Genomic DNA, 26,857 nt, shown 5'->3' with positions numbered 1-26,857 from the left:
CTACATACAAGAAGAGCGAGCAACACCCACACTCATCCTTGAGGGTAAAAGCACTGTATTCTACGCAGACCAATGTGGGCTTCAGTGTAAACTAATTCAAGTAGATTATTCATATCTGTGCTACATAGCAAGTGCTTTGTTCGGGTAATTCAAAACCCCTAGGAATACGGTTTGTGTTTTTTTTCTCTGGATGCGTTGGCTTTCGACAGCTCATGTTGACATTTTTGGATGCTTATATTAAGTCAGAAGTGGGAGAGATGGCATTACAAAAAAATGTAAGGACATTTTATTTGTCTGCTGTGGGTCCCAATCATGTAAGTGCACGATTTCTAGATCAAGCAGATTGTCATTGACATGCACATATGGTGTATGCATGTGCCAAGAGCAAGATAGAGCATATGCCATGATCTTAAATTACTGTCTTATTCCCATGTAGTCATTTTTAATACCACTTTAATTAATTAAATGACGCGTAGGATGCGCAACCTGTGGTTTACGCTTTGAACAAAAAAACGGTTATATCACCACAATCGTTAATTTACGCAACTTTACGCATCATTTTCAACCCACTGCGTTTGAACGCAGGCATGGCTTATTAAGACTGTTGGTTGTGGTGGGATGGGTCAACTGGTCATGTTTGGATTAAGGTCACTTTGTAGGGTCACGACATTCAAACGCACGCTCTCGGAGAGAAACATGGCCAGTTACGCATAACGCATCATAGGATGATGCCCACGCGTCCCGCCTCTCCGCACAGAGCATCACTAAACCATCCAACATCAATATCAAAAACCTAACCGAGAAGGAAATAGCTCGTTTGCGTTTGCCCAAACAGCTACTTCTCAATCTTACCGCTTATTCCCAGCACAGTTGCCCATGGGTGCGCTAGGGGTTCCTTGGAGCGACGATGGCCAGGACATGCGGGACTTTTTAAGCCCCGGCCGGTCACTTGTGTCCATGGCATTTGAGCGCTCTATCTGTCGGTGGTGATGCCGGTCGGTGTCAGAGTAGCCGCGATGTTTGATTTTGATGGGGGTCCTTGGCTGTCTCCAAAGATGCTGCGGAGGCTTAAGGGTCGCCTGACCCTCCCGGGGAACCGGCAACGAAAGAGACAGACTCTTTTTCGTGCAAGGTGGTGGTTCCATCATAGTGCAAAATTAAGAGATCTATCGAAAGCGACGTATTAAGAGCAATTAAAAACGATATGGCTATGTATTCTTGCGCGTTAAAAAATAAAACCGTCTGCTGTCCCTGACTGACTGATCTCCATGTTTAACACTGGAATGTATTGAAAACCAGGTCCAAAGGCAATAAAGATTCTGTGCTTTTGTGAAAACTAATCACAGTGTTCATAAAACAGGTGATGGCGTGATGTCGTCCTGTCTTCTTCTCATCTCTCCAGTTATGTCGATAATAAATCCAAAAAGTTCATGTGGATCAGACGGCGTCTTTCGCACGCACTTTAAAACCTTACGAGGCGTTGTAACATCCGCACGGGGTGAGAGACGCTCGCCGGTGATGCTTTCCTCCTGAAGTTTCTCATAACGGGTCACTTACGTTCAGAACGGGTTTATTGCTTTTGTCAACCGCGTGTTGTAGAAATCCACTTTGGTTTCCTGACCGGTGTTGGTATTATTGCTGCTGGAGACCGCACATGTCCCTCAAAGCTCGCCGAAAAGCGCTGGCGTCTCCAACAGGAGCCGAGAACTCTCCGATGAGGAAAAATGTTGGTGTACATCCGGAACTAAAGGCGACTAAAACTCAAACTCGCAGTCAGGAGATTCGCCTTCCACCTCCATTAAAACCTCCAAGCGGACAGTTTCATTACGCGAATAATGTTGAATTTCGCCCGGGGAGCATCGCGCGTGGGATGATGGATGTATCTGAGATCCATACACGCGGGTTTTTCGCGTCCTTGCTTTCTCGAAGCGTTCATTCAGTGTCGCCAAATCATCACTGTAAATCAAAGTTCATCTCCATGTTGTGCTTCGGGTTTATCGTCATAGCTCATTCCTATCATTCACTTGCTGGTAGATGTTAAATTATGGCATTTCAGAAACACTCTAACGCTTCACTCACTCTCTACCATCTCTCTCTCTCTCTCGCTCTCTCTCTCTCTCTCTCGCTCTCTCTATCTCTCAGTATGTGTGCGTGTTAATTTCAGGAGCACGCGTCTCAATGCAGTTTTTTTGCCTTTCAGTTGAAAATAGAAACACCAGAACCGCTCCAACTGTCCCTATTCCTCAATCCTGTTTTAACTCATTTTCGGTTAACAACACAACGCATTATAATTAAACTCTATACATGTGTAACTATTGTCAAACTGTGCGATTGGGGGTTTGTCAGTGTTCTGTGTGAGTATTTCCCTTGATGCTTTCACCATAACTGCTTTTTAAACTGTCAAGGTTGAAACCACCACATTATTCTCAAGAAAATATGTCTTGCCTGAAAGCACAAATGTTGAGCTTTCACATTTGCACAATTTATGGATGCCCTAAGTCATCATGGGCTGGTTAATGTAGCAGGCTAATGGCATGGTAATATCTCCTAGGTCGTGATTTCATTATTTGTTTATTTTATTATTTCCACGCGTTAGATTCGCACTCTCTTATGTATTACAGTGACGAAATGCTTTGCTTTCGTCTCCGCATTGATCCTGCTTACATTAACCCACTGCTGTGATAATGTAATGCTTTTCTTTCTGTTGAACATCTTTAAAGGTGGCACATCTCCCGGCACTGCTGGATACACAAAGGGCTTTATGTGTACATTATGTACGGCCTATACAACAGACCGAGCAGTGTATTATGCAAGTGGGGTGTGTGGGTATATGTATGTCTTTGTTTTGAATTGAATTTGAAGGTCCAACGGTGATAAATATTCCAGAGAACTGAACTGCTGAGGACAAACGGCCCCGCGCATTTATGCACCTTAATTGAAATGTCAAGCACTTTGAATTTATTCCGCCGATTCTAAAGCGGAAAGACAAATATATGGCTCACTAACTCTTCCCTTTCTTGTCTACCCTATAACTCGGACCGAAATATCCCAGCACACACTTGCATGCAGTAATGTATCTTAGTCAAAATAATAAGGCCAGCAACCGGAGTGATCTGACTGCCAGTGTGGAACATCTTCAATAAGCAGTTTGTCTGCTCCAATTTTCACTTTGCAATGAGCGTATGCTACTCCTCAGCCCACTCGTAAGCACACATACGCAGACGAGCGCCGAATCACAAAAGGCAAATTCTAATGTAATGCCAAGAAAAGCTTTCGGTCTGGCCAGTGTCCCAAACTGTAGTCTTATCGTCTGGGATTGGCGCTTCGACGCATTTGGGAGCAGGCCATACAAAATTAATTTCAGCCCCTGTGGAATGGACAAATGGTGGTGAGTGAAGTGATCATGCGTGTTTGTGCGAACGTTCATGCATATGCAGCATCGCGGCAAATTCGCGAATGCACTTTGGCTTGAATGACGCGTTACCGCCTCCTACACCAGGATATGTGGTATATTTTGCAGCTTGGCTCCTGAAGAACCTGAAAATGAATCCGAGGCATGGCTATTCTCAGCCGTCATGCAGTGCTGCACAAGGAAGGAGCACTTAGTTATTGTTGTTTACCACCCTGTTACCTGAGTCTGCCCACTTCCTTAAACATCCGCCTCCCTTGGATTCCCTGCGTGCGTGACCATGATGTGGGGAAAATTCTGAGCTTCAAAACACCAGGAGATGATTTGGAGATATAGTAACGGGCAGATGTTATCAGGAGATGCGAGCGCATTGTGGTTTTCGGGAAGAATGAGCTAAGTACTCTGCATCCCCCTAATTGCACTATAAGTGAATAACTGGTGGAAGCCGGGGAGTGTCAAGATGGGCCCGGAGACAGGGCTGATTGTCATTTAGAGCTCACCGCCGGCCACGGTACCCTCACGCTTAAAGTTCACCGTGAACCGTTAACATCCGTTCTAATTACCTAGAAGTCCATCATCTCAGACACAAGCAGGGAAGGCTAAATTGTCAGCGTTAATATAGCATTGGTAGTCGCACACAAGATTTTTCCATTCCAGCTACTGAGAGGACAACATGTCAAGCCTCGCCAGGTGATTCATTGCTACCCCTACCCCCTTAAAAACACTCATTCCACCAATTCACATCTATTTGGCACAGCTAGAGTTAATGCGACACCATCGCCTCCCGCACGTTGTATTATCCTCGCCTTTCTTCCGTTCAGCATTTTGGGAAATCACAGGTTTCCACAGCACAGTCCACACCAACAGTGCAGGGGGACCGTCTGTGTGGGCGGAAAAATGAAAGGCAGAATTCGAAATGCGCTTGACATATCGTCCACTCTGCGGCTAGGCTTCCCTCCGAGCGCTCTGAGGTAGACGACTCGCAGTCCTGGAAGAATAAGAGACCTTTATAGAAAATGGAAATCGGAGCATAAGTGCACGTACGTCAGAACATAATAACAGGGATCGCTTAAGCACTGTTCCCTATTAACATCTGCAATGACATCATGTATGAAGCGGGGGGATTCGTATAGTTAGAACGTGCTTATTAAAACATGCCGCCGACCATTTGTCGTATCGATCTGCAATATAACAGCATGTTGTCAGTTGCATTAGATCTTCCATTACAGATGTAATTTTGCCTTTTGAAATGCCCTGTGGGTTCTTGAGTGTGTTCAGCTCATTTAAAAGGGCTTGGCATCCCGCAATCTCTAGCTCGGTGCCAAGAAGGCACTTGCATGTAGAACCCAACGGAGAGCCAATCACAGAAGCCTTTAAACCTAATTATTGGGACAGGATCCCAAAGTGGCTTTTGTCCTCCTAGAGCGGTCTAAGGGGTTGAAGGGCACACAAACAAAAGAGACCTCTGAGCATCCAACTAGGTCTTTGGAAAGGAGACAGGAGAGTAAACACAGCACTCTGTTGCTTCCGTGCACCGGGCCAAATACTGTAACTTTTCGACTATTCATTTGAGACGGGAAGCTTGACATTAACTCGCCACAAAGGGAGGAAAAGGTTGACATTCTCATTTCGAAATGATAATGTCAAGCCACCCAATGAGTAGCTGCTTCTCCACAAACCCAATTTAGAGTCTCCCGGTACAGCCGGTTGGAGTTCTCTATTGACATTTCTGCACTCTATGGAGATATAAATCAAGAGATTGTTTGTGTTTATTGATGAGGAATCTTGATCCGTAAATCTTAACCTTTGGTGTTGACAGACTGGGTGCGGAGTGACTTTTTAAGGCAGCCAGGTCCAGCGAAGACGGCCTTTTTCAGCAGCCAAATACAACTCCAGCCTCAGCAGACTGCACAACTACACAGGGCTTTTATTTGATGTGCTTCATTGTTAAAAAATGCCTCCATATCAATATCCTTGGCTTTTTTGAGATTAAAAAAGTAAATTTAACATGAATTAGTGACTATTACAATGTGCAAGTGTGCAAAATAATGGAATCCAAATGACATACATAATATACACTGTACAATCCAATATACATTTATTATGTATATTACTTATTGCTCTTCATTATCAAGTGAGAAAAGAATTTCAGAACTTGAAAATTTTAGTGTATTTTATTTCCTCTCCTGAAAGAACACTTTCTGTAATCCAGGTTCTGCCTAATGGCAATTGCTGCATGGAGGATGATGGGGTGCATTTATTTATATATTTATTTATTATGATATATTTCATTATTATGTGCTTACCAGGAGACATTAGACATGTTTTAAAATTATATAATTATATAACAACTACGTTTCTTGAGCAATTAAAACAAATATCTATTAATTTTACTGTCATTTTTAAAACAAAAACGAGTTTTATATCCATAAAAATGGCAGTCGGTAGATAAATCAACAATATTGCACATGAATGTCTAGCAAGCTGACAGATGCAGCAATAACAAATCATTGCACACTCCGTGCCGCAGTACCTTTACATTTTCGTTCTAGGCAGACACTTTGATGACTTGCATTAAAGTGAACAAATCGAACTTATCAAAATTACCTGACAATTAGCTGAAAATGTGCAATGCATACCAAACTAGGCCCAAAGGGAAAGGTGAGGTGATGGCAAGACAGACAAATCCTTGAAGACAGCTTGAGACAATCAACACAGGGTTTTTGAAGTGGAGGGGGTTATTTAATTTGTAAAAATTAGACTTCCCCTTGAATCAATTTTTGGCAGATTCACAGTGTGGAGATATGAGCAGAGGTGTATCAAGAGAAGGTTAAACAGATTGAGTAACAGCAAAGATGTGCCAAGGGCAAACATTAGTGCGCCAATTAAAACTTGAACAGAGCAGTAGTTGACAAAGGGCTTTATTTCCATCATGTTGTAGAAAATGAAGTGGCAGGACGGTGCTGCCATAATGAGTGCTAGGAGACCTCGTAATCAAGGATGGGAAGTCATTTCTCAAACCAGAATAAGATCTGCTGCATATTGTTGCTTAGCGTGGCCCAGAACTGCCCATTTCACAGAACGGAGCCTCACAGACAGGGAAAAAGACAAATCGCAAATGCTTTTGAGATCACTAATACATTGAGTGATTTCCATGCAGGTAATAAAAAATGTATGCTAACATAATAATAGCTAGATGATGTGCAACAAGGTGGTATTATTCAAATAATAACAGAGCGCTCTGGAACAGCACTCTCTTGTTTCAACTTTAAAAAGCTGAATATTATTAGCACAAAAGAGAAAGAACAACAAATAAAACATACATAAGTAAGCCTATCAAATAGAACAGATTCAAGGCATTGAAATTACATTTCGAGTTTTTAGCTTTCTTCATTTCCTCTTATGTTTTAATGCAAAAGTTCCAAATGTAGTTGTATTATTTTACCACCTGATAACTGTAAATATTTACCAAAAACAAAACATACATTAATTTTGTATTCTATCTATACATCAATTCCATGTATTCTATTCTGTTAGATTCTATCATGGAAGAGCAATAACATCAGCAGTCTCTTTTTATTTGGCAGAGAAATAATTCAATACAAATACAGCTCTGGACAAATTAAGAGACCACTCCAAATTTGCATTTAATCATTTCATTTCAATGTCGGTTGATTTCCAAAAGCACACAGAGGAGTAACAAAAATGTCACCCAACAGTAATATGGAGACTGAGACCATGCTAAGACACATGAACGCTTTCAGTGTTATAACATTTATGTTTTCTACAAAAATAGATTATTCTGTGGTGAAAATCATTTTTTTTAATGTTGTTTATAATTTATGTGGTGTTCTTAATATGCATTAAGACAGACCATGTGCATTTTTTTTTATTTTAAACCATTGCTGAGTATTTTCTCCATAAAACTGTGGTTTTTCAAAGACAGTTAAAAAAATCCAGTTAAAGATGTCAAAAACCTGTAACCAATCACATCGACTTATTTGACCCCTGTGGATAAGCAGTGAGGCATAAATACACAAAGATGGCGTATAGACTTCATTCACACTGCCAGTCTTCAAATTCAGATTTGTTTGCTCAGATCAGATTTTTATGTTTGGCTGTTCACACTATTTTTAAAATGTGGCCAATATCAGATTCCATTGTGAACTCATGAAGGTTAGAAACCGAATTGCATGCGCAAAACAACAATAACGAATAATATGCTGCACGCTGTCATACAGAAATACATGTAAGCAAGGGTCAATTCAGCGGGTGTGTTTGACTTCATGCTTTGCTGAGCAGACCGTTCTCGACGTATCCAGTAGTGAAATGTATTATTATAATGGATTCTATAGTCATTTGTTGCATCGCATCGTGCAGTGTAGACAGTGCAAGGGCAATGTTTATAATCTCATGCTTAATGTTTGGCAACTGAGCTTTAAGGTGCACTTCCGTCATTCTTATTTGATTTCTATTGATGTATGAGTTGTTAGAATATGACAAAATCTGGCTGAGATACAACCATTTAAAACCCAGGAATCTGAGAGTGCTAAAAAATCTAAATATTGTGAAAATGCCTTTGAAGTTGTTTGTGGCAGGACTTCCACTCACAAAAATAAAGTTTTCACATAGTCACGGTGAGCAGTTTACAAAATATCTTAATGGAACGTGTATATTCAAATGATTTTTGGCATAAAATAAAAATCGATAATTTTGCCCCATACAACCTATTTTTGTCTTTTACTAAAAATGTTCCCGTGCTACTTAAGACTGGTTTCGTGATCCAGGGTCACATATGAGCAAAACATGTGATTTGGTGGCAGTGTGAACGTCATATATTCGGGGTAAATGATCAATGCACTACTGTGTCAGCTCTTCAGTTTTAGCAGGATTTTGGAACTCCCAGTGCGATTGAGTGGAGGCGGAGCTAATTTGCATATTCATCTTTATGCCTATACGCAAAGAAGCTGAGGTGTAGAGGTACCTTCAAGCTATTTCAAGAAAGGAAAATTATTTTTCAAAGGAAAGCGTGTTTAAATGTGTAATTTTGATTGTCAAAGATTAGTTTTAAAGGATACAATTATCGACCACAGGAGGACTTTAATTATTATTAAACCGCTTTTTGTTATTTTGACAAGCTTGTCCAATTTATTTTCTGCTAATAATTGCAAATACACCATTTGGGAGAAATAATTGTTTACAGAATGAAACAAAAATTAAAACGCATACATAAACCCAAATAATAAATTCATAGTTTATATTTCAAAGCTTTATGTTTATAAAAAATAAATCATACTTTCAGCACCGGTGTTACAAATCACAAATAAGTAAGGCATAATGTACAGGTAGCTGGTTGTTACCGCAGAAATAAGCCCCGACAGTCATCACACAGTATCACACTGAATTATCACACTGTTTTGCAATAACAGCGGGCTGCTTGTACATTATCCTGCTTATAACATGGCTACTTGGCACATGAGAAAAAAATGGACATGAAATGTGAATTTTAAATATTTAATAAGCTCATTTTACCGATTACAGACCATCTGTGAGGAAAAGCCATTCACTTCAAGGTAGGAAACCACGTTCAAATGTCTGGAAAAGGCAATTTTCTTTGTAAATCAAATCTCATATGTTATTAAAAGACATATTTAACTGGTCAAAATGATTTGCTGCATCCGGGTTACCATCTGTTATATAACGAACCTGCAGATGTCGCAAACTGGCCAATCAGAATCAAGCATTGAAAATGTGTAATAATGTCTTAAATCTTTAAATCTCTGTGAAATGTGCAAAGTTGTAAAGGGTATTTAGACATTGGAGACAGAGCTTCTATATAAGTATCTATAAGTCCTGATCAGTGACCTCTACACACCACAAACAATGTGACAACTTACAGTGGTGTCCTTTACTTGGATCTTCTAAATGACTATGAAGCAAAACCTGAATAAATTTTAAACCTTGATGCCATAACCCTCACATGCTTTCACAAATGCATTTCCTCCTCTGAAGCTTGTTTGTGAACAAAACTTTTTTCAGAATGCTAATGAAAAACTACACCCCCGAACGTCTCATAGCAACCAGGCAACGGTGGATTCCCCCAGTTGACCCATCAAACCATATATTATGCATCAGTAGTTCTGTGAGGCCATCTGAAGCTGAGACTGTTTGACACTAAAACACTTTCACGTAGCTGGAGACAACTGTCGTGTGACCTTCAACTAAGATAGACATTTGGTGAGAGAGGTCATGGCCGGAAGGAAGTGGAGCTCTGCCTTATCACGATCAAGCTTGAGGGGATGGCTGGGCATCCAGTTCAAAATGTCAAAGAGGTGTGCAGAGATATTTCTTCTTATAAAGAAAGATAATGAGTCATTCATTTTTAATGAGATTTAATGGGAGTTTTAACAGTGATGTTCTGTCTGAAACTGTTGAAGGCTGTAGTTTGGTATAACCACACTAGCAGCTGGGAGACTCTGCGACCTTCAGACTCTAAACTGTGAACCACAATACTGAGGTTCCAAAAGAAGATCTGGGTGAAATTGCAAACACCGACTCAGAAAAATGAACAGGCTTGATTCAAAAATGGTTCCTCTTGAATCCATGTAGGGAAGCAATAAAATTTGCAAGGACACTTTCTTGAAAACAATATAAAGTATTTCTAAATGTACCCTCCAGAAATAGGACAGCCAAAGAGAAGGACACTAGATTTAGAAGGCCAGGGGGATCAATCTTAATATCAAAAAGACCAAATGTAAAAGCATATTGATAATTCTGAATTTGGGGGTTTATTGATAATGCAATGAAATCTGCGGCTATAAAGTATTCAGGGACTGAAATTCAAAAGAGGGAGGCATTGTTCTGACAGATTAGACAGAACTGTGACCTAATGGATAACTCTTTTGAACTCCGAAAACATTTTAACAAATATAATGATCACACCAAGTCTAAACATGTGAAGAGATTAAGAGACTGTAGAGACTGAACATGGATTGAAGGTACCAGGACAGATGGGAAGATACACATTGTTTAAAACCACAAATTTGTCTCCATTACACAAAGAGTTGGAAATAATGTTTGTACAACCTGTGCCCTATTTTCTATTGATTACAGAACTGTCAATAAGACTGCCACCCTCTTTGTAAGAAAAACAGCTAACACTAAAAAAAGATTTCATGAGGCTCAGTAAATGTATCAGAACCATAAATTGTTATATGATGGAGGAACATACAATTATTAAAAACCTAACAATTAAAAACGTACATATTTTGAAAAAATAGCAATTTTACTAAATTACATTAACTCATTTTTTATAATTTTGTTGAATCGTTATAGAAATTGTAAATTATTTCACTTAAATCACAAATTCTCTTGATAATGGTTATTCAAAACTAAATTTATAAAAGAAAAAAATGAGGTCGAGTGTGATTTGTGGGTGAATATTCAGGTGGATTATTTGAAACTATGGTGTCTTCTCTTGACCGTCCATAAATAAAGTGGCAAAATGTTTGTTGGCATTGGTTGTGGTGTCTTCAGGGCTCATCCATTTCGATTAGACCCAAGATGAGATGTTTTGGCACAGGCACCTCACTTTTCATCCACCGTGGACTATCAGTTCCAAGACCTCTAATAGAGATCTATTGATGTGTTATAGGATATGAAGTCTGACAGATGTCTTTGGCAGTGATGAACTCTGCTCTGCTGACAATTCGTGGTTCCTTGTTTCCAATGTAAACACAACGGTTCTTAAAGGGACAGTAGACCTAGAACAGTTCACCCATGTCTTTCCAAAGCTGTATGATTTCTATTCTGCTGAACACAAAAGGTTCTTCTGAGAAACGTTGGTAACTAACATAATCAGTCTCCAATGACTTCCATAGTTCATTTTTATTTATTTATATCTTGTATTGTACAGAAGTCGCCATATTCTGGTTTGAATAACATGACCGCAAAATGTTTTGGGGTAAACAATTCATTTAAGTTCCATGAAAAGACATGGTTTGAACCAACAAATAAATATCGGCACAACTTTAATATTATTAATTTCTTCGAAATGTCATTCCAGGATCTACAGCTGTAGAAAAACAATTACTATAAAAATATTACCTCATGAAATTTCCCTTTAAATGAACAGATGCATGAGCCTCTAATCTGTTCAGTTTGGACTATTTGGCAAGTGCTTATGAATTCATTTTAAGAGCATGTTGGCATGCGGTTTTCATGTTCAGTGTAGCATGTGCGCATCTGATTGACCACAAGACTCAAGAGAATGAACTTAAATAACATTTACTTGTTCAAATGTCACAAAACAGAGCAGTAGAGCAAAGGAAAGAATGATTGAAGAGGTCATTTAACAGGTGAATAATCAGAAAGGTCGAGTTCATTTACACAGCAGCAGCACATGCCACGTGTCGCACATGAAAAATCGATTACAAGACACCGCGCAATCTCACTCAGATATACACAAAATGTAAAGCAGCATCGTCGACATCATCGCAGACTAATTGTAACGAGTTCGGGACTCCAGAAAAAAAATAGAAATCAAGCATGAACACAGCAAAATAAAGGTAAATGTTTTTGAGGCTCACAGTGAAGAGAGATTACAGTAAACACAGCCTTGTGCACACGACTAACTCCGGGTACCGTTGTAAGCCGCTGTACGAAGTCAGAGGTAATGCGTTATCACAAATCAAAATGATCAACCAGATAATAATAAAGTTCTACAACAACTAAATCACAAGCTAAATCACATTTCAGTCTGCAGAAGCCGTTCGTCCTCTGGGGCGAGTGGAACTGTAGTCACAATTACTACAGTGAAATGAATGTCACGCTGGGGCACAGGTCCGGCCTGCTTCAGACTGTCGGCTCTCGTTTCATTAAAAAGGAAAAAAAATGGGCGGTCAAGTCTTCAATCATCATGAAGCAGTTTCACCTTAAAAGCGAACTGGCTCCCTCTGTTGGTCCGCAGAGGAAAGGCACTGAAGAATAAACCTGGCATCCTGTGGGGAGTACAGAAGCAACAGCAGGCATACTGTGCTTTCAGCAGTTCACTGCCTGGAGCATGATGTGTGGAGGATACACCCCCCCACACGCCGTCGCCAACCAGCTGGGGCTTCACGTGTGACAGCAGAAATACTAACTCAAGTGAGGTGGGAAAGCAGGCGCAAAAAACAAAAACAGGTGTGAAACCATTAAGAGGTGAGGAACGGACAGGTTATGGAGGATGGATGACGTATATCCTCCAAGTGCAACACTAAACATTCAGCTCGGGAAACCCTGACTCTGTATTAAGATGGAGGGATGGAAAATAGTGAAACAAGAATGGTGCATTGTGGGGGGGGGAATCTTTTGAGACAAGACTAAAACCAACCCGGCATAAGAGCTCCCCATGAACACACAGGTAACGCGTCAATCGTATTTGGGTTGGCACTGGTTTGTGAGTGGAAACGTTTGTAGTGGTGGGGGAGCTATGCTAGACATTGAACAACTATATACACAACTTTCGAGAAGTATCGCTGAAAAAAATTACCGCCCTGCTTAAATCAAATTAAAAACGCTACAAAACAGGACTTTTTAGACCAACAGGGGGGAAGGAGTCCTTACCTTTCATTATCTGTTGCATCTATGGGTGATCAAAAACAAAACTTAAAATAAAATTTAAAAAGCAAATAACATAAAACTATGTACATACACATTGAAATAACACACAAAAAAAACAACCATCCAATCGCTGACATGACTGATCTGAGCTCCAGGGTCTTCCACTTGTTTGCATTTTTTTGCCCAGGTGACCCACTCTCATACCGCCCTCTCTCACACACACACACACACACACACTTAAAAGGTAGTATTAAGTAGGTGCCATCCTCTTTGAAAGCTGGTGTTTTAGAGGAAGTCCCCGATCGATGGTTAAAAGATGCGCTTGCGTTTCAGGTAGGAGTCAGCGTAGTGTCCGCCGAGACCCTGAGAGTGCTGACCGACATAACCGCCCTCCGGACTCGGCTCTGGAGACGGGATGAGACGGGAGAGCAGACGCTTATGCCCTCCTATGGGAGTCTAGAGGGAGAAAAATCGAAAGAGTCGCACTAAGAATACCTGTTGAAAGGTTCCTGGCACACTAATACAATAATTGACAAGGAGTAAATATAGACGCAGCAGACATCAGAGCTGAAGATGGCCTACCTTCATTCCAGCACCAGGTGCAGCAGAAAATAGGCTGGAATGAGTCACTGGAGGCATTCCGACGGCCTGAAGAACCACAAAATGCACTTTAGGAAACTTTCAGGACCATCTTGTGCTTATTCGGTCCAAACAAACACAAAAAGGGTACGAGGATGAACATTGTGTACTGTTGAAAACCTCAGAAGACACTTGGATCATTTCTGAAAATTGAATCAGAGTATTGAAAAATGATCCATGTAAGTGATTCTTGGGCTTATTTCCAGCTGTGGTATAAGGAGTAAGGCTTGTTTGGATCACAGTGCGTTGAAAGGCTTTACAAGATAAACGGCCAATCAATGTGTAGCGTTGAAAACACTTTACACTGGTGGTCTCAATCAAGCTTCCGAAGATTAAAATGTTCAGATACAGCGATACATCAGGCAAAAATTATTTAAATATTAGCACATAGCGCTGTGGGAATTATTGCTTTCACAAGCGACAGCGGTGAATTTTTACTGAGGTCATGGAAAAAGTTAACGTAAAACATGCTAAATGTACCGTCTTTGGCTGCACAGACGGACACAAATCCTTATTTAGTCACAACCTCGGAGGAGGATTTTTAGTTGAAATCCCTCAGAAACCATAAGTAAAACCTGCTTGTTTGCCCAAATTACTTCAAGCCGGAGTGCTTTATCAACCTGGGACATTACATGCAGGATTAGCTTCAAAGTTGTTTCTCAAGAGGGATTGAGACCTACTGAAAGAGACAAAGCTGAACTGGCGTAAATGTACAGGAGGATAACATTAGCATATGATAGCGAAGGGAGCCAAGTCAGTCACAGGCTAAACAGAACATTCAAAGCCACTGTTTAACTTACACAGTGTCTACACCGGACGTGACTCGACAAACTGCTTATTCTTAATGGGTTTGTCGCATCTCGCCAATTTTTTTTTATAATGGGTTCTAATGTCTTTTGTCGTGTCGCGCCTGGACACGTAGACACTGTGTTACTATTTATATGGAGTACTTTGAGTTTGGCTGCATGCATGTTAATAACTTGTGCGTTAATATGTTTAGATGCGGATAGCTGTCACTAGTGTTTCGCTAATTCATCGGGGCGAACACGCAAGTCCGCTGAGATCTGCAGATTCCGTGGATTTTAGGCAAGTATACAGGCACAGCGTAAGCACATTACTAGAATGCGCAGTGACAGAAGTTTTTTTTAGTCTGAGGAATGATTTGAGATGTTTAAAATTAAACTAACCACCGTACTACACGTGAGTTATGTTGAACGCCAGACGGAAAGAGGATGGGATGCGCTCATTATCAATTAAACAGACATGCACCAAAACGGGTTGCTGTGAGCATAGCAAAAAGGGTTTTGTTGACAAAGCCATTGAGTGTTTTTCAAGCAAAATATAGACATTTCATGAAGACCCAAATAAATTATACTAACTTATTAAAAGTGCTTATCCGATGAACCCTTTAAGAATCATCACCAGTTTGATGTTCATTATATAAATTAAAATCATTCAGAAAGTTAAAGAGGCAATTTGTAAAATCCACTGCTTGGGAGCGCACATTGTTCTCACGATTTACAAGTAATTGGAAACATTTGAGATATTGTAAGTACTCAACTGAAGAAAATGTATAAAATGGCCTAGTGGTTATTGGATATTTTATTGCAAAAAGGTTACAATCTGCACCTGGAAGGAAATATTAAATGTTATCTTCAGAATTTGAGTAGTGCAAGTTAATATAACCAAATATTCGGCATAACTATTGCCACTGTAGAGAAATTTAGTAGCACTGATTCTCCAATTCATGGCCCGGAGATCAAATTTTGAATCTACAACAACTTAAACTGTAAAAAGACTCTGAACAAACATCTGGTCAAAAACATTGAGCAAATTGTGATTACCTTATTGAGCTGTGTGGAGGGGACGTTTACAGGAGCTCCAAAACCAAAATAAGATGAGTGAGGAGGGCAGTTGAAAGGAGATCCTGATTCACTGAAACCTGCATGTCTGGACTGCTGCAGGAAAAAATATAATTTCACATGCGTCCAATTTCTAAACTGTCTCTAACTGATGCTTTCGATGGTGGTGATGTCATACCTGCACTCCATAGCTAGAAATTGCTGCATTCTCCAAAGCCTCCTGCTGCTCATACAGGTGAGACAAAGGGTCCTTTGGGTAAGAGGGAGGACAAAGGCATTGGTTGGCAAGGCAGTGACATGGAGTTAAAGGTGGCGATTAAAACACGAGCCTACCTGGTGCAGAGGAGGATACTCTGGCGTGTAGGAGTCCTGGAAGCGCAGGCTGTAATTTGAGTGGATGCTGTGGTTCGCGCGCTGGTTGGATGCGTTGCCAGGCCCTGTCCTCTTCTTGTAGGGATGAGCTCTGGTATTGGCACCTAAAAAAGAAAGTGACTGAGTAACAAGATATTGTGATTTGGCCTAATAAGTGTGACAAGTAGACTCACCTGAAGATGGGAATATGCTGGCAGCAGTGAGAAAGGGGTTCTGGGATACACCAATTTCTTTAGGAGGGTCACCCAATATAGAAACCTTAACAAGAACAGGAAAGTGTAATGAATATACCTGCTTTATGCAGATTTAACAGAGAAAATATGACAAGAGATCACGTGACTATACAGGAAGGTTATCTATCTCACCCCTGGAAGAACCTGCCCGTCTGCTCCTAACATGCCCCTATTGGGTGGTATGTTCATTCCCTGCAAGGAAGGAGAGGGCGTTGGAGGAAAACCAATGGGGGTGGCTGGGGTCTCGGTTTCTCTTCCCAATGTTCGGCCCAGGGATGGTTGTTTGATGGGTCCAATAGGCTCATTCGGCAAGCCCAAACTTGAAGAAATACCACCTGAAATTAAGTGTTCCAACTTTTTTTTTACCAATGTGTGTATTTTGGGGTGTCAGGTTATGGCAATAGTTGATATTTAGCAGATTGAAAGGGACAGTTCACAAAAAAAGTTTCTTCTGTAGAACACCTCCATTCACTGACATCTCACAAAATATTTTATTTTGCCACAGAGTAGCTCGTCATTTACAGGTTTTGAATGACATGAGGGTGAACAAATGACAATTCTCGTTTTTGGTTGAACTGTAGTACACAAATGCACAAATGCCCAAACTTAAAGGGATAGTTCTCCCAAAAATAATTCTGTCATTTACTTTGTGTAATCTTTATACATTTCATTATGCTGAACTCAGAGAAAGATGTTTGGAAGACTGCTTGTAACCAAACAATTCTTGGACTCTATATATATATATATATATATTAGTGGTGGGCCGTTAACGGCGTTAACACCGTTAACGCAGTGAGACTCTTATCGCGCGATAAAAAAAATGTCGGCGTTAATCTATTCTCAAAGTTGGGTTGGGAGCTGGGTCTATACTACGCAAGCTATGATGACTTTCACCTTGATATTTTAGCGCGGATGTATACCAGCTTAACTGCACTGTACGGGGCGAGAACGAGATTTTTCAACTCGCGTGATTCGCGTCATTCGCGGAAGCAGAAGCCGCCTCATCATCTCATAAGCAGGGCTTCATTCGCGCGATTAACGCAGCAAGTAGGTCTATTGGCTCTTTGCATTAACATATAAATCACTCGCGCTTGACACGCCATTCGCGTTTGGTCTGAACACAACATAACGTTACTGTGAAATTACCGCATCAAACGTGACGTGCTAACATGGATGCAGCTATGAAGCCGCCGGGTTTGCTTCAGGGAATATTAATTTTTAAGAAGCTTCCCAATAGAAACATCGACAAGACTAAGGTTGTTTGCACCTTGTGCAATGCGGATTTGGTTTAAAAAAAACACTTTCTCTCAACAGGTAGTGGTCTAGCTTTAGTTGAAACCAGTAACTTTGTATTGAGATCTAATGTATTATGGCTCCTGTATGACATATCGCTTGTTGCTCCCTCTATCTTTGTAAATCGCTTTGGATAAAAGCGTCTGCTAAATGACTAAATGTAAATGTACTGTAGGAGCTCTTCCAGTCTCAAGAACCATCTAAACGCAAATCATCCCTTAGCTAATGCGGAAGTAAACACAAGTTCATCTTATTGAACATAATTTAATTTTCATCACCAATTATCATAGTAGAACAGCTTTCTCAATCAGTTTGTGATGCATTTTGGAAACAGGAGATGAGCCCCTGGTCTAATGCGCCACCTGGCTTGAGAAACCCGTTCTCAAAGACTTACTTTTAGTCATTATTTGAGTAGCACACATATTCTTAATGCCTTCGGCAGAATTCAAATGAGCCATTTTAATCTAGATTAATCTTGGAATTAATCTAGATTAAAAAAAAATAATCTATGCCCACCCCTAATATATATATATATAAATTTCTTTATAATTTCTTTGTTCTGTTGAACACGAAAAACAAACAGTTGTGGGGCACATTTGGCAACCATTGCAAATTATTCCCACTATTGTAGTCAATGTGGTGCGAGAACTTTTTGGTTACAAGCAATGTCCAAATATCATTCTCTGTGTTCAACCAAACAAAGAAATGTAAACCGGCTTGGAACAACTAGAGAGCAAGTAAACCATGACAGAATTTAATCAGTACACTTTCAATGCAATCTGTAGGTAGATGTTTTTTTGCAAAATTTCAAGCCATTGATCTTCCTGTCATTGACAGTTTTACAAATCAGCAAAGAAAGCGAACTTTGAACACGAGTACTTCCCAACTAAGACAACAGGTGCATAACAACAAACTCGGAATGAGATTATTTCCCAAAAAACAAACAACAGGTGTAAACTATGTGATACCTTGATGTTGGTCTCCCAGCAGGTTAATGCCTTGTTGGAGGGAAAGCGAGGCGAGAGGACTGTCACTGAGTAATCCAGCCTGCGGACAAACAGTACCATATTATTACAAAACCCACTTCATACCTTGATAGGTTTGATTTACCAAAAATAAACGGCAAACCCAACGACCCAGATAAATATTCCTTCTTATAACGACAGGGAAACTACCAACCACACAAGTCAATTATTTCTACACAAGCACACACGGCATCTCAAACCCACACTTCTGATCCACTCACACAAGGGAGGAGACTGAACTCTATACTGTGAAGAAGCTGGGCCAATAGAAGAGGGTTCCCTAAAAGTACTTGCTAGGATGGGAAAGAGAGAAAGTGAGGCTGGAAACACATGCAGCTGGGATGTTGGCAGGTATATGGGGTTAATTGTACCTGTTGGACTTGGTTCTGTAGCAGGATCTGCATGAGGGCAGCAGAGAGGGCGGGGTTACCCAGCAGCGGTACGGAGGGTGCGGCTCCCAAAAGACCTACATATTGAGTCAAGAGTGAATTTACATTATGGTTAAACACAACAAATGTGTTAGAGCAGTCCATTTGTTATCTGAAATCAAACTGGTGGTGTTGTTTACGTCATGCTATACTTCAATGACAGGAACAGTGACATTCCCTACCAGTGAACACAAACAATTCACAATTCTTTGCTATTGAAAAACAATGTGGTAGAAGCACCTTGTTTATGTCCAGGGTTGAGAGACGCCAGTAGCATCTTTACGGTTGCAGGGTTACTGAGGCCGGTAAGAATCTGCATAGCATTGGGTTCAGGAAGAAGACCTTTCCCTCTGTTCAAAGCCTGCAGACACACAAGACAGCAGTTTCTACACAGAATACCTGTGAAGTGAGATTCTTCAAGGAGCGCACGTTTCTGTTTGATCCTCGTTGCGATAAAATTTTCAATCTCAGTTTCATTGCATGGGGTGCAAACCTTTCGCTATAAAACATGGCGCAACATCGGATGATGTAAATAACTAGGTTTTTCTGAAAGCAACGTTCCGCCCTTCCCCGAGGGTCGGGTGTTTGAAACAGACAGAAACAAGAACAGGCTGGTGTTCCTTTAGCTCCAGGTAGAAATGGTCAATGATTTTGAACGCCAGTCGCGTTTGTGTCAGTGCCAAATTTATATATGTGCTTCGATGCAAAACCATAAGAACATATTAAAATGCATTTGTCAGTTTCCATTCCAGCCTTAAAACGAAAATTATGTGATTTACACACTAACTTGTCTTCCCAAAACAGTGCAACTTTCTTCTGCAGAACACAAGAGGATATTTTGAAGAATGAACAACAGCGGTACCAATTCAGTTCTATTTTGTGGAAATAAAAAAACAACTGCATGCCAATGGGTGCAGTCATTGTTCCACTACAAACTCAAAGCCACACCCGTTTGAAATCAGTAAATGACAGAGTTTTTGGGTGAACCTTGCCTTTATAAAACCAGATCTATGAACAAAAGGCAGAAATCAATGAATCATGAAAAGAAAGACAGGGTTGAAACGTTTACCATGGTCTGGGCAGCGATGAGTGCCGCTAGCATACTTCTTCCTGGTGGTCCAGGGGCACAGAAGGACACCCGTATGTGCATGCCACCCAAAACTCTTCCGTCGGTCAGACGATGGGCTTCCTCTGCCATCTCGGGTGTGGAGAACTCCAGCATTGCAAACCGGCGAAAACTAGCATCCTGGCCCTGAGCAAGCTTTGACGAGAGAAAATGAAATCGTGTTCATCAGTAGCTGTGACAGTACTGTAATGAGCTCACTCAAAGACACCAGATCAAAAACAATGCAAGCACGGTATTGCACTGAAACACATCCTAACAGCTCTGCCAAAAAAAGTCCATGACTAGGCTAATCTATGGAGAACACATGCATACTTAAACAAAAGGAAGAGAATTGCTTGACATCACCATTAATAACAGTTCCAGTGTTAAAATTCAGCAAATCAAGCTAATAAAGACTACCCATCTCAACATCAGTCTAACTCTAAACCCTGAAAAGGGACCAGAATAGTTTTAAACTCGCCTGACACCTTTCTCAATTCCATAGAGAAGGGATGTGTGATTCCCAACAATGGATTACAGCCAATGGTGCGTGAGGTTAGTGTTTAACACGAAAAAGTCAGGCGCTCATTCCAAAATGACCTGCTGACTGACAGCCCCTGGGGCCAGCCAGATGCTAGTCACCATAGAAACCAAAGCACTCCGCTATGGAGCTCTCAGCATGGCCCCATAGAAAGCAGGTCAAAGGTGAAAGAGCCAAACATTAAAAACAAGGAGCAGGGAAAATTCTACCATCATAAAATTTAAACTCAAATTATTAGTCATCATAGTGTATTGGTCACATTTTCATACAGAATTATGAAATGTCATTCGTTTATGGAAATACAGGTCAGCTTAAAGTCCCAGTGAACAGGAAGGTGTATTTGTCCACATAAATTAGAAATAACAAAAGTATGCAACAGTATAGTAAACTGCAGTTAAATTCCTAGACACACTAGTGTTTACTAACATTTATAAAATTTACTTCAAGGGTAGTTTCCTTTAGCGAATACTATAGTACGCTGCAGTATTTTTTCGGTGAGTGTTCAAGTTAACGGGACTTTTATTTTGACGGGTCCTCAGGATGACGCTTGAGTTTTAGTGTGTTTGACAATAGCTTCCCTCAAACAGTAAAAAGCTTGTAAAATAAACTCTCAGAGCAACTCTGGAGATGAAGTTCACGCGTTTTATATCCTAATACAGTGCAGACGCAGACAAAGTAACGAACATCACTCTTGTAGTATGTTAAACTGTGCTCCACATTCACATTCACAGCCAGATGACGCATTTTTCTAAAATCTCCTTCGGCAAAGAGGCGAAAAAGTGACAACATCTTAGTTCTGTGTCTTCCACCGTAGTACTTGAAAGGGAGATGGAGTGTGCAATTGGTAACCATTCGCAAACTCATCGCGAAATACCGCTTAATTTCATACAGTGGACCTTTAAAGGATAATGTAACTAAAATAAATAAAGGAAAAAGATCAAGATGTTAAAATTGATTTTCTACTGAAGTGCAGAACAACAACCAAGCTGCGGTATTTACCTGCTGCAGTGAATAAATGTCAGTGAGGCAGTAAATAAATGTCAAGTGAAACAATCTTTATAAACAGTGTTGGTGGTGAGAGATTTACCTAAACCAGAGGTTTCTAAAACAACAGAGCAATGAAAGTCTGCATAATCCCTTATGTACAATGATCACTGTCAAGAGCAAGATGTAGGAGCTAAAACACTTATGTACTTCGCAGGGAACAAAAAAACCTACGCAAAAGCATGTTAAGGACTTTAGTAAGCCCAAATCGTAAAATAGAATAACATTTAACTAAAATCACAATGACCGCACACAGATTTTCTAAAAGATGTCCATACATCACACATTTGCCCAGATATTGGTACATCTTGTGCCTCATTAATGAGTTTAAAATAAAATATGAGCAACAGTACGTGATGCCCGCCTTTACAAGGAATGTTTTTTCCACCTCAGTATGTATCTTGCTCGCCCCGATTATAAAGAGCTGGAAACATATTGCACCCTTGGCTGATCAGCCACATTAGCACAATATTGCCAGCAGTTTTTGATTAACTATATTCACAAGTGCTTTAGATTTCATCATCCTGATATTGTAGGAGGCAGATAATGTTCCAGCATATAATGAGGTAAATAAGCATGACCGAAGCATCCAAAAAGAAAAAAATCCTGAAGGGTTGTAAATTAAACATCAAATTAGAATTCAAGCATTAGAGGAATAATTAAACAGACTGTTGATTAAAATCTCACCACTATCACAAACAGGAAATGAAAGTTGACCACGTACATGCACATTCTAATAATAAATGTATCTTTTATAAAAAGGTGGCATTTCTTAAATGACATTTTGAATAAAAGCAACTATAATCCTTAAATATTAAATAGATGGCAATTACAATAAGGGTCCGGCTGCATATCAGTACAGAACGGACTTCATGATTCAACCAAATGGCCACATTTAATCCACTTCATGCCCCGTTGCACTTGAAAAGGTCACTTCACAACTCAAAGCATTGTGAAAGCCATATTAATTTAAATGCAAAGTGAATAAACTGATTAAGAGTTCTCAACTTGGGTCAAGAGTGTACCAACCTGGCAGAAAATGGGCACGTGCGTGTCAGCTAGCAAGTTGCGGAGATCCTGAGCGTTGAGGATGGTTTGAGGTAGACGGTCGACACAGAGACAGCGCGCGTGCAGCATGGGGTAAGTGAGAGAGCCAACTTCAGTCCAGTGAACATATAGCATGCGTGACCCAAGCTGTTTCCCCAGCAGCTCCGACTTGGCCCTCGCGGCAGAGTCCTTCTTCATGTATTCCACAAAGCCATAGCCCTTGGAGTGGCCTGTGGTGGCACTGTGCACCAGGAAGCATCGCTCGATGTTTCCGAAGGGCCGGACGAGCTCTTCGAACTGTTGCTGGGTGAAAGCCCTGGGTAGGTTGGCGATGCATAGCAAAGCGTCCGTCGGCTGCAGCTGTACAGAGATCTCGCGGTCACGGAGCACATATTGATGAAATTCCTTAATCGCGAACTGGGCCTGCTCGCCATTCAGCAGCGTCACAAAGGCTTGAATAGAAAAACAATGTTAACAAACAGATAAGAAACCGCTTAAAGCAACAATGTTATCTTAAAGGGGCCGTATGACACGGCCAAAACAAATATTATCATTTGTTTTAGATCTAATGCAATGTGTATAAACAATTTAAGGTTAAAAACGCAGTATTTTTCACATGCCGTCGAGGTTTGCATCTCCTCTTTGCCCTGCCTCTCTGAAACGTGTGGAATCTTTACAAAGCTAATCACTCTGTGGTGCGTTTCCCAAACATAACATAACATAACTCGCTAGTTGAACACCATAGTACGATGGATTATTTAGGAAATTAAAGATATAGTTACAACTGTTTCCCGAAACCGTATTAACTCTGTCGGGGATCAACAGTTTGAACCAAGTTGGTTCAGTAATCTAGGTGGTGGTGGTGGAGTAATGACATCTACTAATAAATACATTTAAATCGATGATGATGTCAAATTCTTGCCGTTTCAATTGATCGTTGGAAAGATGGTTTTGGGAAACACTTAAATCGTTGAAATATGCTGGAACAACGGAACTTGCGACCATAGTTGTCTAACGATGCTTTTGGGAAACACACCCCTGAAAAGCGAGCTGTGCTATGATTGGACAGTTAACCAGTACGTAGTGATTGGTCGAATACTGCAAGCGTGTGACGGAAATGTAACACTCTTACCATATTTGGAACATCAGGTTCCAAAGCAATTGTACTGACAGGTACAAACACCTTACTTGGGAATACATTTGGGCGGTCTTAATCATATCATGCCACAAACTGATGATTTATGAGGGTGTGGTTACACAAGGCGTTTGAGGCAGGTCTGTGTGAGCATTCGCTTTTAGATAAAATGCATCTTTTGATCGACACGAATTTTTGCAATTTTACGTGTATTATACATGCATAAGCAACTTGTAACACGTATTCGCACCATATGACCCCTTCAAAGATTTTATTAAAGTTTGGAAAAACATGACAAAACTCCTGTTAGATCAATTCAAATGGGTTCAATTCCCTGGAAAACGTCAAATAAAATGGTCAAATGTACAATTGTAATCCCACAAAGAATGTGTCTGCAAAGTGCCAAAAGCATAAGTGTCTTCATTTTTGGTTGAACTATGTTTGCAAAAATAAAATATATAGCCCACACATATTTAAAGTACACAGATTACATTGTAAAACTTGCTATCTGTAAATAAAGTGGTTTCACCCTGCCATCCAAAACTTCTTCAGTTATTGCATTAAATTTATCAAAATAATAAAAAAACTAATTCATATGATAATGTAATGAGTCATACACACCTGTCCCTTTGTACTTGTCCACAAAGCAGTACTTCAAATCATAATTGCTTAACAGCTCATGGACTTCCTAAAGAAAAAATAAATAAACAAAATGTCTAAATATGGAAACAATTATTTATTAATCATATTCATTATAGAAGAAAAAAAAAAATCACAGGGCTGAAAAATCAAAGTAAGAGAGACATGACTTAATTTTAGGGATGCATGATAAATTAACAGCCACATCGGTATCGGCCAATGAATAGCCATTTGTAATGTTATCGGCCGATAATAATAAAAAATGCCTGATAATATAGCCGATAAATCAAATTATTTCCTCTGGATAAACTTCTTCAGCTTCATGCTCCAGTTAAAATCCAGTACAGTACTGGCTTTCTGTCGTGATCATTCGCTTACTGCTCTTAGCAAAACATTGTTGATGTAGATACAGTATGTAGATGAAGTATCAAGGAATGTGTAAATTATAGGAACAGAAAGCAATTTGTTTGAATAAGACTGCTGTCTGTCTTGAGACCTGTAGCTATAAGAAGATTTATCTGTGTCCCTCCGGTAGAACATCCATTATTTGCTCATTAAATTAAAAAGGTTGATGGTTAATGGACCATAAAGTAGACTTGGTAGATTTTCAAAAAAAAAAAAAAAAGAGAACTAATGGTTACCTTGTTTGCGCAGTCAATGTTTTCATCTAAAAGCAGTTGTACACATTTTTTCTTTTGATTCAGTCCTATGGAATTTTATATTAATATTTAGATTCTGTATATCGGATATCGCATTCCAATGTTCAAGAATGGTCGGTTAACGTTATTGGCCAAAATCTACAAATCAGTGCATCTCTAACGTTACTTAATTTGGGAAGCAAAGTAGGCAAAAAACATCGCATTATGCATTCAAGCTAACATTACGTCACCATAATATGAACCAGCACTTTCTTTTGGTGTCAGTGAAAGCAAAATGTTTTGTTTGAGCGCCTTCGGCCTTTTGTCATCCTCGCGGCTCCCATACAATACCAGAGCACACACACACACACACACACACACACACACACACCTGTTTTCCCCACGAATCAAGCATTTTCCTAAGTAAACCACATCAACAAAGAGTCATCTGACCCCTGAACTTATCACAATACAATGAAAGAGCCCGCAAATCTAGATTACAACCCCACGTGACAAACAGGTGATTTCAGTAAACGTCCACCGCTTTTCAAAACATCTACTAAAATCTAGACGTAAAGGACGGAAGTTACGTTAATTATTTAACGCGAAATCAATAGACTTCAAGATGCATCGTGTTGAGGATTATTTGACATTTCCACATTGTTTGCAAACTTTTTGGATGACCGTACAGTGATAAAGATATAGAATCTTTTTTTTTTTAATGTGGGATTTTGAACTGAAGCCCCCATTTAAAATGACTAAAACATAGTTATATCACATGATATAAGCATCCGGATTGATCAAATGAATGGGCAAATGGCCTCCCTCCCACATGAACAACTCAAATCCGTCTACGTTCATTTATGATCAAATGAGTCTGACAAACTATTAAATAATGTAGTGAAATTAAAAATAAATAAAAGGCTGTCATTATCTAAAACTAAAACACCACATATCGTGGCCGCGCTTTACATGTTTGAGGCGCGTGTAAAGTTGACCTGGTTTAACGGATATGAAGTTTTGTACTCACCTGGTTGCTAATATCGGCGGGGAGGTTCTTGATGATGATTTTGCGGCGATTGTAGAACTCTCTTCTGGTTCTTTCCAAACGGCTCGCGATCTCTTCTGGAGTGAGGGCCGTCTCCTCATCATCAGCCCGTCGCACGGAGTCGCTACCTGTCGGTGAACCCACGTCGCCGGTGTCCCCATCGAAACAGTTTTCAGGTTCGGCTACTTGCTCGTAACTTTTGAAGAGCGGATTTCTGACGAAATGAGCACCAGTGTAAGGTTTGTCGTCTCTAGCAGCTGAGCTATCGGACACTGCGGCCGCCATGTCTCGTGTCGAAGTTGGTGCGCTCGGAGTGCTCGTTTGCTTTGGCCAGTTTAAACAATACACACATGCGAGAAACTCGCCCGCTGATTGGTCGAGAGGAAATGCGCTTTTCTTTTTGGCATGAGAGGCGGGGCCAACGAGACTCAAATTTGAACACGCAGCACGTTAGTTGCCAGGTATCATCATAACTACACAAAACGATAAATAAACGGCGCGATTATTGTTTGGGGTTTATTTAACTGGTTTATTTGTAGACGATGAACGGAAGAATTGTCGCGGTGTTGTTATTATACACAAACTTCTATTATTTTTAGTTGCGAGATAACAGTTTCTGTACAATACAAATATGACTGTTGTTTGAAAACTTATATTATATACCTATATATACTATAAACTATAAATCAAAACATTTAGTGTTACCAAAAATATGGAAGCAAATAAAAGACATAATGTTTTGAAATTTAACAGCCTATGAATACTTGATTTTGAATTATTTTACTTTGGAAACCATGTA

At 40.1% G+C, this 26,857-nt stretch overlaps 2 protein-coding genes across 3 annotated transcripts in view; both read right to left on the bottom strand.

Moving 5' to 3' along the window:
* LOC130425875 (cAMP-specific 3',5'-cyclic phosphodiesterase 4A-like) overlaps positions 1–2,076 on the bottom strand; it is a 61,035-nt gene extending 58,959 nt beyond the window's left edge. The window contains exon 1 of the mRNA XM_056752299.1: positions 853–2,076. Within this exon, the coding sequence (XP_056608277.1) occupies positions 853–1,148 (296 nt within the window). The 5' untranslated portion in view covers positions 1,149–2,076. The remainder of the gene's footprint in view (positions 1–852) is intronic.
* A 9,603-nt stretch (positions 2,077–11,679) lies between these two features.
* Positions 11,680–26,583, bottom strand: raver1 (ribonucleoprotein, PTB-binding 1). Of its 2 annotated transcripts, none has more exons than XM_056754040.1 (14): positions 26,041–26,583; positions 24,355–24,421; positions 22,581–23,050; positions 19,931–20,122; positions 19,102–19,222; positions 18,805–18,899; positions 18,377–18,455; positions 16,248–16,450; positions 16,056–16,140; positions 15,844–15,986; positions 15,689–15,760; positions 15,493–15,603; positions 13,592–13,657; positions 11,680–13,465 (listed from the first exon to the last, which is right to left on the bottom strand). In XM_056754040.1, the coding sequence occupies exons 1-14, from the start codon at positions 26,341–26,343 to the stop codon at positions 13,319–13,321; spliced, it is 2,154 nt and encodes a 717-aa protein (XP_056610018.1). In that variant the 5' UTR covers positions 26,344–26,583; the 3' UTR covers positions 11,680–13,318. The 2 variants fall into 2 exon arrangements, with proteins under 2 accessions (XP_056610018.1, XP_056610017.1); XM_056754039.1 differs by having other exon boundaries at positions 15,493–15,606; positions 26,041–26,581.
* Positions 26,584–26,857: the final 274 nt, after the last annotated feature.

The sequence above is a fragment of the Triplophysa dalaica genome, chromosome 7, assembly GCF_015846415.1.
Source record: "Triplophysa dalaica isolate WHDGS20190420 chromosome 7, ASM1584641v1, whole genome shotgun sequence".
Classification (NCBI taxonomy): domain Eukaryota; kingdom Metazoa; phylum Chordata; class Actinopteri; order Cypriniformes; family Nemacheilidae; genus Triplophysa; species Triplophysa dalaica.
The sequence above is the reverse complement of the archived record's forward strand: the minus strand, read 5'-3'. Positions and strand labels throughout refer to the sequence as shown.